Raw genomic sequence first — 14,031 nt, 5'->3', positions numbered from 1 at the left:
TCCTTCCTTCCTTCCTTCCTTCCTTCCTTCCTTCCTTCCTTTCTTTCTTCCTCTCTCTCTCTCTCTCTCTCTCTATGTCTTTCTTAATGAGGACAGTTCTTTGTGCAATTGCCAAACCAAGGCAAAAGGAAACTTTTCTCAATCTTTATGATGCTTTCATCAGATAACAAATGTATAATATCCTTCTGTCTCCTCAGACTTTAGAGTTTGTTCTTGGGAAGTTAGAGATAAATGAAGATGGCCTTAATAAATCTATCTAACATTGTAAATACAGTGTTTCTGGTTATTTTTCCCCTTGGGGCAATAGGCCAGATATCACCAACAATTCAGATATTCTGGCCTTTCTCAGAAATGTCACTGCATCAAGAATATTACAGCTTAGCAAATTGTTGGAGGAAATTAGGATGCTTTTTAGTAGTTTTGCCATAAGCAAAAATCAGCTGCCTTCTAGAAATACCTATAACACACCTTGGATCTGATGTAGGATTTAGACTAAAAAGAATCCCTTGAAGAGGGCAATGTTTCCCTTCTAAAGAGTGAAATTCCAGGGGTGCCTGACTGGCTCTGTCTATAGAAGATGTGACTCTTGATTCTGAGGTTGTGAGTTCAAGCCCCACATCGTGGGTAATATTTACTTAATTAAAAAAAGTTTTTTTTAAAATAAACAAATAGTGAAATTCCAAGGAGAGCATTTAAACCTGACTTTTGGCTGCCATTAACAAACAAACATGGAAGAGGCATGGAGTTTTGAGGCAAGGAGTATTTGGTGGGGGGTGACTGTTTTATTCAGAGGTTGATTTGGGAGTTGTTGTTGGGGGTTTGGAGATGTTTGCTTCTCCTATAAAGCCATCACGCCCTTAGGTTATTTTTCTACAGGTGCCAAAGGAAGTACCACAGACTGGGGGGCTTAAACAACAGACATTTGCTTTCTCACAGTTCTGGAGCCTGGAAGTCCTAAATCAAGGTGTCAAAAACAAAACAAAACAAAACAAAACAAAAAGCTTGCCTCTGTCCATTTGCATATCCCAACTAGGAAATCTCTCTTCTTGTGCTTGCATACAAGTGATAAGAGGGAACTGGTCGGTGTATGTGGGCGATTGGAGGCTTCCCTGGCAGAGACCTTGAGATCACGCCCTGCTTGCGGAGCACCCCAGTGCACCTGACTCTATACCGAGTACAGACAGCTTCCTCTCATTCACTCCTCCTAACAGTCCAGTCAAGTGGGTACCATTATCAACACTATTTTGCAGATGAGGTCGTGGAATCATAGACACATTTGGTAATCTGATGAATGGCCTGGGGTTTAGTACACTGGGGAGCAAGGACTTGAACCCAGGTGGTCTCTTTCCAGATCTGAGCCCTTAATCTCTTCACAATACCTTCCCCTACTCTTGCTGGCAGGGAGGAAACTTGTGTGTGGAGAGCTAACTGTATTTTTCTGAGCACCGGATGCAGAAAGTTGTTTCAGGGCCTCCCAGAAGACCTGGGTTCTAGCCCCAGCTCTACTAACACTGGCTAGCTGATCTTGTCTCCTAATTACGTGAAATGGGAGAACTGGATTCCATCCACACTTCTTAAAATTTTAGACTGAGATTCATGATGAGAAATACATTGTACACACGCATGTACACGCACAGGCACTGGGTAACTGAAACACATGTTTGGGACGCACCCACCCACATGAAATACATGTGAATGCCCTCTGATACTTTTTCTTCTGTTTCAGTTACTTTTTAAAACACTGATCATGACCTACTCAGACGGGTCTATCAGAACCTGAACTAGATGACCCAGTTTGGACTCCTGTAATCCTAAAATCCTATTAACCTAGGTGGATATTTATTTGGAGCCTCTCTTATCTTAAATGCACAGACACTTACTTGAAGCAAAGGAGTATTACATATGCTAGAGGACATCCCTTTTACTTCCTCACCGAGCTAATTACAGAAGAGTAAATCTTGAAATGAAATGAAATGAAATGAAATGAAATGAAATGAAATGAAATGAAAGCTTGAAATGCTGTATGTCCTATAGTCTACAGGCTGTAGGTATTATCTCTGAATTACAGATGAGGAGACCAAAGCTCAGATTAAGTCATTTGCTCAAGGCCACATCGGTAGTAAGCGGCAGAGCTGAGATTCGAACCAGTGCCAGCTCTTAACATACATTTCTTGTAGGGAAGGGTATATAAAAGGGTCAAGAAGGAGAAGTGAGGTCTGGAAGCTGCTGCGGCCGACTGTGGCTTCTTCCCCAACGGTCTGCCGTCCCTGGCAGGAACAACTGCCCTTTGGGGTGCTAAGCCATCACTGTAGCAGTGATTAAAATCTGCCCCTGAGGAGCATTTCACTGGTCTGGAGGTGAAATGCTCCCCCCACATCCCTACCCCAGACCACCTCCAGACCAGTGAAATCACAGTGTTTCAGGGTGGGACCCAGCCCTCTGTTTTTCAAAGCTCCCAGATCATTTCAATGTGTGGCCAAGGTTGAGAACCTTTGCTCTGAAGTCTCAGTAAAAGAAATGAAAGAGCTTTAGGGGCCTTTCCATTTAACATTCTGCAAACACCATTTAGTAAAATATTGCCGGAGTACAAGCTGTTTCTAGTTCTTTGGAACACATAAAAACAAACAAACAAACAAACAAACAAACAAACAAAAAACAAAAAAAAACCCAAACAGGTAATCTTGTATCTACTTCAAAACCAAAGAGAAGAGACTGCTCCAGGGGTGCATGGGGAGGGAGTACAGGCTCCTGTCTCTGTGATACTTCATAACCGGCTCACATAATTTTGAAAGTCGTTTTCTGCATGACTAGAGAAGTCAGTTGCTGAATTAATCACAAGTGAGAGTAACCAGTAGTTGTTGGCCAGGTTCACGAGGCACAACGTAGAAAGCCAAACCAGACTAAGGTAACCGTAAATATTGTAAGCCATCACATTTTTTTAAAAAAGAGCCACCATGGAAGATCTCCACTTTTTCACGTGGATTATGGTAACTGGTAAAACCAAGACCCTCCCTCGCATCTATTCCCACAGGAGCAAGAAGATACCTTTTTACTAATGTCTCCCCCCACCCCAGATTTTATTTTCATCTTTTTTTTTTTTTTTTTTTTAATTTCAGCTCAGTGCAGAGCCCAACATGGGGCTCGATCCCACGACCCTGGGATCATGACCTGAGCCGAAACCAAGAGTCAGATGCTCCACCGACTGAGCCACCCAAGCGCCCCCATCACCCACCCTGATTTTAGACCTATGTTATTCCAGTGTGTGTGGCCTATACGTTCCATTTCGAAATTAAGCTGACCACACTCAATTTCCTTGTTCATGCTGCACTCTAAAACAGGCGCTGTATCATATGCTGGGTTTCTTCCATGTCTCAGGAGACGGCATTCATAATGTTAAAAATATGTACAATTTTCACACTTCAGAGAATAAAAACATAGTATTACGGTAACAACAGCCCTCCGTTCTAGTCTGAAAGCCCCTGACCAATGGCAAGTACTCCTGCTGAGGCCAGCCTGGAGACCTGAACTTCTGCCCTGCTCTTTAGTAACAATGTTCAATGTTTGCTTGCAGAATGATGTCGCTGCGCTTCTGAAACCAATCTCAGAAAAGATCCAGGAAATCCAAACTTTCAGAGAGAGAAACCGGGGGAGTAAAATGTTTAATCATCTCTCGGCCGTCAGCGAAAGCATCCCTGCCCTTGGGTGGATAGCTGTGGTGAGTCTGGCCCCTGCACCTGTCATTTTTTGGAGTGTCTAGGAGAACTTTGGGCTACCTTCGGGCTCCTTCCTGCCCGTTACACCCCAGGAGATTCCTCTCGGGGTGAACGCACCAGCTCTCACCCTGTTTGCAGTTCGATGCTTTGTGCTCGGAGATGTGGAAATGTCTCACTTATCCTTACAGAACAAAATGTTTGTCTCCAACTTTCCATGGCTTTTCTTCATCCTTAAGACATTTTCTTTCTTATCCTGTTTTTTTTTCTTCTATGCTGGGGTGACGGTCCTGTTCGCCCAGTCCCCCAAACCCGGTCCTTATGTCAAGGAGATGAATGAGGCTGCCACCTTTTACACTAACAGAGTCTTAAAGGACTACAAACACAGGTACGTCCCTTCTTTTACCGACCAAATTTTCAGGTGCTCGCTTGTTAAACATCTGTCCCCAAACTTAATGTAGTGCGTTCCTGATTCCTTTCAAAGGCTAGCTTACGGTAAATGTTAAGGGAAGAGCCCATCTTTGCGGCTAAAGCAAAGTGGAAAGTGAGGCCAGTTATCCAGATAATGGATGTGCTTTGGAAAATCTGCCGCAGTTCTCTCGTGATGACAAACTCCCCACTTGAATACGTGCCATTCCACACGTGTCCCCACGGCGGCCAGAGGGCTCTGTGATGGTTCGCGGTGGACCCGTCCTATAAGGGCACAGCTCTTTCACACTGCCCCAAACAGGGCTGGTGGGCAAGCAGAGAGAAGAAAGGAGGAATCGGGAAATGAAGCGTGAGTGAGGAACAGGAGTGAGCTGAGACAGTGAACCAGGCCCCTGAGAGGGGAACCAGCGAGGGCGTGGAGACGAAATACAACTGGGGCGGATGGAGAGACATCTCTAAGAAGGGCAGTACAGATGAGCCCCAACCAAGGAGCTTTGCCTGCAGATCCAGCTTCAATAGACATCGCATTCCACAGCACAAATAATAGGTCCTGGAGACACTTAACACCGGGTTTGGAATTGAAAATGGGCTGGATGGACACAAGCCGCAGTGTCTCCGCTGCAGGAAGGGTTATGAGAGTCCTTCCTCTCCGATAATGTCATGGCCAGCCCTGTCACCAGCTGGCTGTATGTGATGGGGCTGAGGTCTAGTCATTCACGGAAGGAATGAGGCAAAAACAAGAGCAAGAGACATCCACCCCCTGGGCGCTGGGCTGGAGAGCGGCTCCCGGCGGCAGAAGTGGAAGTGCTTATCGGTCAGCAAATCGAGGGGCTCCCGCACCTCACCGGCCAGCCCAGACTGTTCAGTGGGAAGGAAACGTGAGGACCAGGTCATTGACCAATACTGCGTCTGTTTCAGGTTATTTTCAGTTTTCAGAAGCATTGAGGAGATACGAAAGAATATTTATAAAATATACGGAAAATATAATCACAACACAAAAGATAGTCCTATATCCACCACTCAGTGTAGGAGATACGTACTGGGAAGCCCGGGTGGCTCAGTCCGTTAAGTGTCTGACTTCAGGTCTCGGTCTCACAGTCCATGAGTTCGAGCCCTGCGTTGGCCTCTGTGCTGACAGCATGGAGTCTCCTTCAGATTCTGTCCCCTCTCTTTCTGCCCCTCCCCCCTCTCAAAAATAAATAAACATTTAAATACATATGTACCGAGGGGTGCCTGAGTGGCTCAGTCGGTTAAGCATCTAACTCTTGATTTCCACTCAGGTCACGATCTCACGATTCGGGAGACTGAGCCACACGTGGGGCTCTTGCACTGACTGCACAGAGCCTACTTGGGATTCTTACTTTCTCCCTGCCCCTCTCCCGCGGACACTCTCTTCCTCTCTCAAAATAAATAAACAAACTGAAAAAAAAAAAAAAAAAGAAATACGTCCTGATATTTTTTACCGCCAAAACCAGACACACTCGCCAATTCTACCCCAAGGTGTATCTCTAAAAGAAATAAAACATGTTCACACAGAAGCTTGTGCACAAATGTTTGTAGCAACATTGTTTATAATAGCCCCAAAGTGGAAACAACCCAAATGTTCATCGACTACTGAACAGATAAATAAAATGTGTATGCACATACGATGGTATGTTGTTCAGCCGTTAAAGCAACGAAGCATTGACAGAAGAGCAACATGGATGAAACTTGAAAACAGGCTAAGTGAAAGAAGTCAGACACACAGAAAACCCCACATATTGTACGATTCCATTTCTGTGACATGCCAGAATGGGCAAATCCGTAGAGACAGACAGGAGCTTAGGAATTGTCCAGGGCTGGGGAAGTTTGGGGGAAGTGTGCAGTAACGGCTGATGGGTGTGGGATTTCTTTCTGAGGTGATGTAATGTAAAGTTGACCGTGGTGATGATTGCATGGCTGCTGACCTAAACCATTGGATTATACACTTTAAATGGGTGAATTGAGGGGCAACTGGGTGGCTCAGTCAGTGAACTGTCCGACTTCGGCTCAGGTCATGATCTCACGTTTTGTGAGTTCGAGCCCCACGTCCGGCTCTGTGCTGACAGCTCGGAGCCTGGAGCCTGCTTCCGATTCTGTGTCTCCCTCTCTCTCTCTCTCTCTCTGCCCCTCCCTCTGCTTGTGCGCTCTCTCTCTCTCTCTCTCTCAAAAATAAATACACATTAAAAAAATGTTTTTAAATCAATGGATGAATTGTATGGGATGTGAGTTGTATGTCAACAAAGCTGTTCTATCAAAACAAAACAACACAGAGCAGCCACAGTGCCTTGCTCCCCTCATACAGTTTGCTCGCTCTGTCTTGGAAACGGGGGTCTGGTTGAGCGGTTGTGCCCAATGCTACAAACCCCACGTTGTGTTAGGGACTGGGTGTTACCTGTTTGTGGGAAATCGTCTCCTTGCATCAGCACCTCCTTACTACTCCCTTGGCCAAATAAACCAACCAAATTATTGGAAAGCCAAAGGACTTTTTTTTCTTCTGATACCCTTCTCCCCTCTGAAACACATTGTTCTCATTCTGCACCAGAAGCAGGTACAGAAAGAGATAGTCTCTTCCATGGTCACCTTCTAGTTAGAGGTCATGTGAGGGCGCACGGCCCAAATTGCTGGATCTGCTCCCCGGGGTCCCCTTGGCCCCTCACCTGGAGCTCAGGGAGGGCACTCGGCTCCCCTCAGGTGAGACCTGGGCCACCAGCCTTTCAGGGTCCTTTCCGGAAATTGGTTCACGGTGACTGACCCAGAAAGACAACTGGTCCAGGGTCCTCCTGAGCCTTAGTTACTGGATTACCACGTTCCTGTTAGTGGTTTTTAAATTTTATCTCAGATCCTAACTCTACTCTCTTCCACCCTCTTTTATAACAAAGCGATTTACGCCATGTGGATTGGGTGAAGTCCTATTTGAACATTTGGAGTGCTCTGCAAGCATACATCAAGGAACACCATACCACCGGCCTGACTTGGAGCAAAACTGTAAGTACCAAGCCGTCTGCCCCCTGGAGAAAAAAAGGCCATAACGGTGTTCATTCCTGGTAGCCTAGGATCCTTACACTTTAGAATTTACCTCAAGGAAAGCGTAAGATAAATAGATACGTAGAAACTCTTTATGGAAGTGTCGTTTGTCATGAGAAAATCTGGAGACTACCTACCTGACACGCAGAAAGGAAATGGTTAAGTTGGTCATGGTGAGAAAAAAAGAACATATATGAGGGGCTCCTGGGTGGCTCAGTCGGTTAAGCATCCGACTTCGGCTCAGGTCACGATCTCGGGGTTTGTGAGTTCAAGCCCCTCATCGGGCTCTGTGCTAACAGTGTGGAGCCTGGAGCCTGCTTTACATTCTGTGTCTCCCTCTCTCTCTCTGCCCCTCCCCTCTTCTCTCTGTCTCTGTCTCTGTCTCTCTGTCTCTCTCTCAAAAATAAATAAATAAACACCAAAAAAAATAATAACATATATGATGCCTACATGGGAAATGATTTACCAGCCCAACGTGCTAAAGTGCAAAGGTTTTGCATACTAAGATGGCATATGTAAAGAAACTGTGTGATAAAACATTAAAGGAAATAGGTTTGAAAATAGTTACAATTTTAAGGAGATAGAATGATTAAGAAAATGTCCTTTTAAATGTTTTAAATGTCTTTTTTTGATGTTTAAAAATTTTTTTTGAATGACACTTTTGAACACTGAGGCAATCCTAGCGCCTCAAGCGTTATCTTAGCCCTAGGACAAAATCCCAGCCTGTGAGAGGTTGGCCTGACCTTTGCCCTGTCTTCAGCGTGGTCTCTCCTCTCTCCCCGCATCTCGCTGCTTCCCAGCACTCCCAGACTGCTGGTGGGATCCTCAGCACATGCAGTGCTTAGGCCAAACCAAGTCAAATTATTGTTTCAAAGCTTGCAAATCTCATATGGTTTAGCCTTTTTGCAACGTCCCAAACATACATCATGCTGTCTGACCTTCCCTGGGGGGAAGCACCTGTCTCTCTTCTCCAAGACTCAGCTCCAACATCACTTCTTTAAGAAACTTCCATTGATGTGCATCAGCTCTCCACCTGGGATGGGGATTTCTCCTCTCTGCCCCCTTTGTATTTCAAGTATAGCTCAGCTCATGCGACTGTCATTTGTACATGTGTGTCGGGGTCTCTCCCACTCAGTTGGAAACTCATCTCTGTCTCCAGCCCCTAACACAGTACCTGACATGGAGTAAGTACTCAGTAAATGGTTTGAACTAAACTGTGAGACAGGGGACTCTTAGAATCTTCCTTGCCCTTTTAAGTCTCTGCACTTGTCATAGAAAGACTTCCTATGGAAACCCCCTTCTGTTAGAAATGAATGTTACCTTTAAGGGGTCACGGTGGATGATCTAACCAGAGTGAATCTGGAGAAAGTGAAGGGGCATATTTGTGAATTCTGTTCAGGGGTAGAACCCCCCCCCCCCCATTCTCCTGGTTGGCCATGCTCCAGCACCTACCCCTTGTCCTGAATGTTGATGTCAGTGAGGTAGGCTTAATAGCAACACAGAGTTTGCGACTTTCCAAGGGAGTGTGGGATTCCTGCCTTTGCTCCCTAACACTTGTAACAAACGTTAACATTGACCCCCAAAGGTGGACCCTTCCTTTTATTTTCTACTTTGCCTATTTTCTCCACAAGCAGAAACGCACAGTTGTAAAGTGCAACTAATTGTTTCTTTTTCTTCTGCCCACGACATTATGATTTCTGAGAAGAGAGTTCATAGACACTCGAAGGGTTTTAACACAGAACATTATGATTTCTGAGAAGAGAGTTCGTAGACACTCGAGGGGTTTTAACACAGAAAGGTGACCATGATGCAGGTGGGTGTTTGGGTGGATGGGTTAGTGTTATTTTTCGTACACTTCCAATGAGATGCTATTTTGTTATAGATCAGTTTGTTGTAAAGGGAGATTGTCATGTATTTGCCATGGAGATAGGTCACCACTAGAGAACAGTAAACTAAACAGCAAGAGTCCTTGGATGTCTTACATTTCATGGTAGATAAATGGAAAAGGAAAGAGAACCCATTTGTGGAAAATAATCATGTCAACAAACACCAGCTCATTAATTCTCTAATGGCGCCCATGGAAAAGGAATAGAAAACTCTCTTAAATGCTTTCAATACCTTTTACCTCTGAGTAATGGTGTTTTGAATATTTAAGATAAGAATCAAATATTAATTACAGAAAAATAAATGTAGCTATTTTCCTTTATTCTGGAGTGAATACTGTGTTTTCATTATTTTCATGAGAAATAAAAGCCTTGTAACAATGGCTTTCAAACTTTTAAAGGCAATTAGTGGTAAGAAATACAGTTTACACACACACACACACACACACACATTGTTCATAATACTAAAACATGTTTCGTGAAACAGTTCTGTCTCTTACCACATGAAATGCATTCAAATATGTTTTCTATTTTATTTCATTTTTTATAAAATTCTGGCTGAGACCCACTAAATTGATTTCATGACCCACTAATGGATCACAAAGTACATTTTTTAAAACATAAATGTTATATTTATACAAATGTGTATATATGTTATATAAAATATAATCCTGGGGCACCTGGGTGACTCAGTTAGGCATCTGACTTCAGGTCACGATCTCGTGGTTCGTGGGTTTGAGCCCCACATCAGGCTCTGTGCTGACAGCTGAGAGCCTGGAGCCTGCTTCAGACTCTGTGTCTCCCTCTCTCTCTGCCCCTCCCCTGCTCATGTTGTCTCTCAAAAATGAATAATCGTGTATATAATCTTTGGAGCAGACACTGGGCAGTGTAGATTGCCATAATAATAATGGCTGTTATTTACTGAGCATGTTATGCTATGGGAAAATTCTATTTAAAATGGCAGTTATTACAAAGCAGAGCAGCTACTTCACTTCTTGAATGGTAAAGTGTTGGCCAGATATTAAAAGTGAGGAATGATTATGGTATAAGAAAGTGTTAGTTCAGAGATAACATCATCAATGCATAATCTTTTAGCAAGCTTTAAGACATATGAAGTGTATTTCCTAATATTTTTGTCCTCTTCTTCTAAAGTTTGGGATAAAAATACATACATTACCAACTGTGTTATAAAAACCATAGTTTTAAATTTTAAACCTAAATGACTAAAATCTATTTAAGATTCCAAAGCACAGGGGCACCTGGGTGGCTCAGTCGGTGAAGCATCCAACTCTTGATTTTGGCTCACGGTTCGTGAGATTGGGCCCAGGTGGGGCTTTCTGCTGGCAGCGAGGAGCCTGCTTGGGATTTTTCTCTCTCCCTCTCTTTCCCCTCTCTCCCCTGCTCGCACGCTCGCGCGCTCTCTCTCTCTCTCTCTGTCAAAATAAATAAATAAACATTTTAATTAAAGATTAAACATCTTTAAAAAGATTTCAAAGCATAATCCACAGCCTAAATCAAACTAATTTCTCTTCACTTAACGATGATGTGTCAACGTAGCAGCAAAATGAACAATGAGCGATTGTAGCCACAATCACAGCATTCTTACGAGGACTGTTAGAATGATCTGATTAAATGGCCTTTGGGAAGAAAAAATAAATAGGAATAATTTCGTTTATTTGCCCTCGTTCCGTTTATTCACAATCGTGCAAACAGTTCGTATTTATAAGATGCTAAGGATCCAAGAGCAGGTAGGAAGATGAGGTGTTCATGTTCACTGATATCACAACATTCAGAAGGTTTAGGAAACGCATTCCTTTTTAATGGACACAGTCAAAACGCTGATGGTGACTTAACATCTCAAGTATTTTGAGTCACCGTGGTCTTTTTTTTTTTTTTTCTCTGTTTTCAAATTGGATTTTGAGATTAGAGCCCCATGGGAGTTTCAGGGACCAGCATCGAGCTAGCTGCCCATGGCCCTGAGCTTCCAAGAACGCACTGCCTAAGAAGGGATCCCTCCCCCTGAGTTGACAGTTGGAACTGGATTTGCCAGCTCCCACCTCCTGACATTGGCCTTCAGACCACAGCTGTGCTGGGCAACTGTGGCTCCCGTCAGTTGTCAGGGTGGAATGTAAAACTTTGAGGCCGGTTATTCTCCGGGACAGTGATTGCAGGGCGAGGGTCTATGCACAGGTGTGCGGGCGCCGGTGGGGACCATGAGCTTGGAGGAAGACGCAGCTGTGGAGTGATCCACGTAGGATTTCTGGTGACGTTTACTGTGGTAAATGGAACCTTCTCATTTCTGTAAGCTTTTCTTCAACGTGACCGTGGTCCAGAAGGACTGTATGCCAGAAACAACTTGTAGTTTTCCATTTAATCACTGGCAACTCTTTTACATATTAATTTGCACGGTTTCCTCTGCACTGGGTTTCAAACGCGCTGTGCTGGATAAATCAGCTTTTTGGCAGGAACCCAGCAGGGACACTGTTATTTATCATCCCTTGCTGTCGGCCGGGTTTGTGATATTTGTCGGCAGTTCCTGCAGATGAGATAATAAGCATTGAACGGCTAAGGCCGCATCTTTGCGCTGAAAATTACCGAAATAACTGATTTTTTTTTCTATGCATTGGCCAGATCAACATTCAGGCTATGGTTCCGTTCTGTGTGGATCTGGCCAGAAAAGGGTCACGAAAAGAATTCCATGAACGGGATACAATGTGGTTGTTTTCTTCACTTTCTGGGGTTAAACTTGCTGACATCTTTCTGTCCTTTTTCATGTCTTTCTTGAATTCCTTTAGCGTTGGGAACGGTATAATTAGGTGTGGAAAGGATAAAACTCCACATACGCGAACGTGAAGGAAGTCTTATGTGATGGTGATGTAGTTAGTTGTCAGTCATCCGAACCTCCAGAAAGAGACAGGTAGTTGGGGGTGTTACAGTCATAGACAAGGTGGGGTTTTATTTTTCTCGAAGCGAGACATTTTGCTTCACTCCTTTATTCTCAGGGTAGATCTTTCTCTCCGGCCTCTTTCTCAGTGGAAAGGCCAAATGTTCGTTAACAAAGCGCAAAGTGTAACAGTTTGCCGTGAGCAAATTAAAACTCAGCCAGAGGGTATTCTGACTTATAAATAATGTAGGCCCTGTAGCATCGCATTAAATATGTATGTCTTATAAGTTTTCCAGTCTTCTGGCCCCTCTGGCTCCCTCTTGATTGGTACAAAAGAAAGCTGTTCTCCATCTTTTCGATCGAAATTTTCATTTAGAACTTGTACCAATCCTGTGCGTTGCATTCATTCATCGAAGTGAGTTGGTAGAGCCTTAGACGGCGTGTTGCTTGTCCGGATCACAGAGCTCCTTGATCTCTTCCACGGGGCTCTGGGGCTGCGGGGAGTGGCTGTCTCCAGTCTACCTTGACCACAGCTGCATTCAGTCGACTTAATTGCTCCTGGGTCTTTAGCTCCCTTTTGGGGCTTTGGGTAGCCAATTACTTTTGTTCTCTTATGGAAAAGATCCAGACTGCTCAGAGGGAGTTAGGAGTATCATTGACTAACAAAGCAGCTCCAAATGCACAGATAATGAAGTAAACTTGGAAATAAATGGCTTGGAGTTCAGCCTGAGAGACACTAGTAATTAAACAAACGTAGTGTGCAGCACCTAGCATGCAGCAGGTTCTGGGCCAGGTGCTGACAATGCAGAGAATGGGTATATGACGCAGGCCGCACATTTCTGTCCACTGAAACTCACCTTCTACCTAAGGAACATATAAACAGATACAACATGATGTAACTGTCACACTACCAGTAAACACAAAGCACAGATGCTTGCACAGAACATGGAAGGAACACACAATCCTTCAGTGCAGTGTGGTTCTGGGGCCAGCAGTAATCTGGAAACTTGTTTGAAATGCAGAATACAGCACCCCACTCCAGACCTCCTGAATCAGAACCTGCATTTTAATAAGATTTCCCCCAGGTGATTTATATGCATAGTAAAGTTTGAAAAACACTGCTCAAGTGTATTCAAGTTGGACCAAAGGAGTCCAGAGATCTTTGATTTTTACTCATTCATTTATTTAGCAATTCATTACTTAATAGCCATTTATTGGCTACCTACCATGTACAAGGCATACTACAGACATTCTATTTATGTTACAGTTTCTGCCATCAAGCAGCAAGTTTTAAGTATGATGCAGAAATAAATTACAATAACCAAGGCTGTGTTGGAAAAGAAACCTTGCTAGTTAGACTTCCTGGGTAGGCAGAAAAGACAAGAGAGGGGCTGATGTTTGATTTGGGTCTTGAAGGATGAATAGGAGTTTGGAGAGCCCTAGGTAGATAGTAAGGAAAAGGGCAGGTTTTTTTTTTTTTTAATGTTTATTTATTCTTAAGAAACAGAGAGAGACAGAGCATGAGCATGGGAGGGGTAGAGTGTGGGAGACACAGAACCTGAAGCTGGCTCCAGGCTCTGAGCTGTCAGCACAAAGCCTGACGCGGGGCTCAAACCCACAAACTGTGAGATCATGACCTGAGCCAAAGTCAGACGCTTTACCGACTGAGCCACCCAGGCGCCCCGGGAAAGGGCAGTTCTTATTCTTAGCAGAGAATTCGGCACATGCATATAGGACATGAACAAAGTACTTTGAGAGAAAAGCTGGTCGTTTTCTGAGCTGAAAATGGTGAGAATTGAGGCCAGAAAAGCAAACTAGGGCCAGATGGTGAAATCTGTCTGTATGTCTTTTCCTAAAAAGATGGGTCTATATGTGGTATGCAGGGTTTTTTCCTTCATCATAGGTTTTTGAGCAAAAAGATGGTGATTTGGAAGTTGTGCAAGATAGACGGAAAAGGGGAGGAGGTTAGAGGCCCCCCGATCCTTGTTGGGAGGCTTTAATGGACGGCTGGGACTGGGACAATTCGTACGTGACCTGGAGGGTGGAGACAGCAATAGGAAGAAAGAGATAGAGTGGATGC

At 44.1% G+C, this 14,031-nt stretch overlaps 1 protein-coding gene across 2 annotated transcripts in view; it reads left to right on the top strand.

Moving 5' to 3' along the window:
* CAP2 (cyclase associated actin cytoskeleton regulatory protein 2) overlaps positions 1 to 14,031 on the top strand; it is a 130,811-nt gene that overhangs the window by 88,879 nt on the left and 27,901 nt on the right. For both annotated transcript variants that reach the window (XM_040460571.1, XM_040460570.1), the window contains 3 exons: positions 3,572 to 3,715; positions 4,013 to 4,098; positions 7,040 to 7,145. In XM_040460571.1, coding sequence (XP_040316505.1) covers positions 3,572 to 3,715; positions 4,013 to 4,098; positions 7,040 to 7,145 — 336 coding nt within the window. The remainder of the gene's footprint in view (positions 1 to 3,571; positions 3,716 to 4,012; positions 4,099 to 7,039; positions 7,146 to 14,031) is intronic.

The sequence above is a fragment of the Herpailurus yagouaroundi genome, unplaced genomic scaffold, assembly GCF_014898765.1.
Source record: "Herpailurus yagouaroundi ecotype Mexico unplaced genomic scaffold, PumYag 250, whole genome shotgun sequence".
Classification (NCBI taxonomy): Eukaryota; Metazoa; Chordata; class Mammalia; order Carnivora; family Felidae; genus Herpailurus; species Herpailurus yagouaroundi.
Note: the sequence above shows the minus strand (reverse complement) of the source record. Positions and strands in the feature narration are given on the sequence as shown.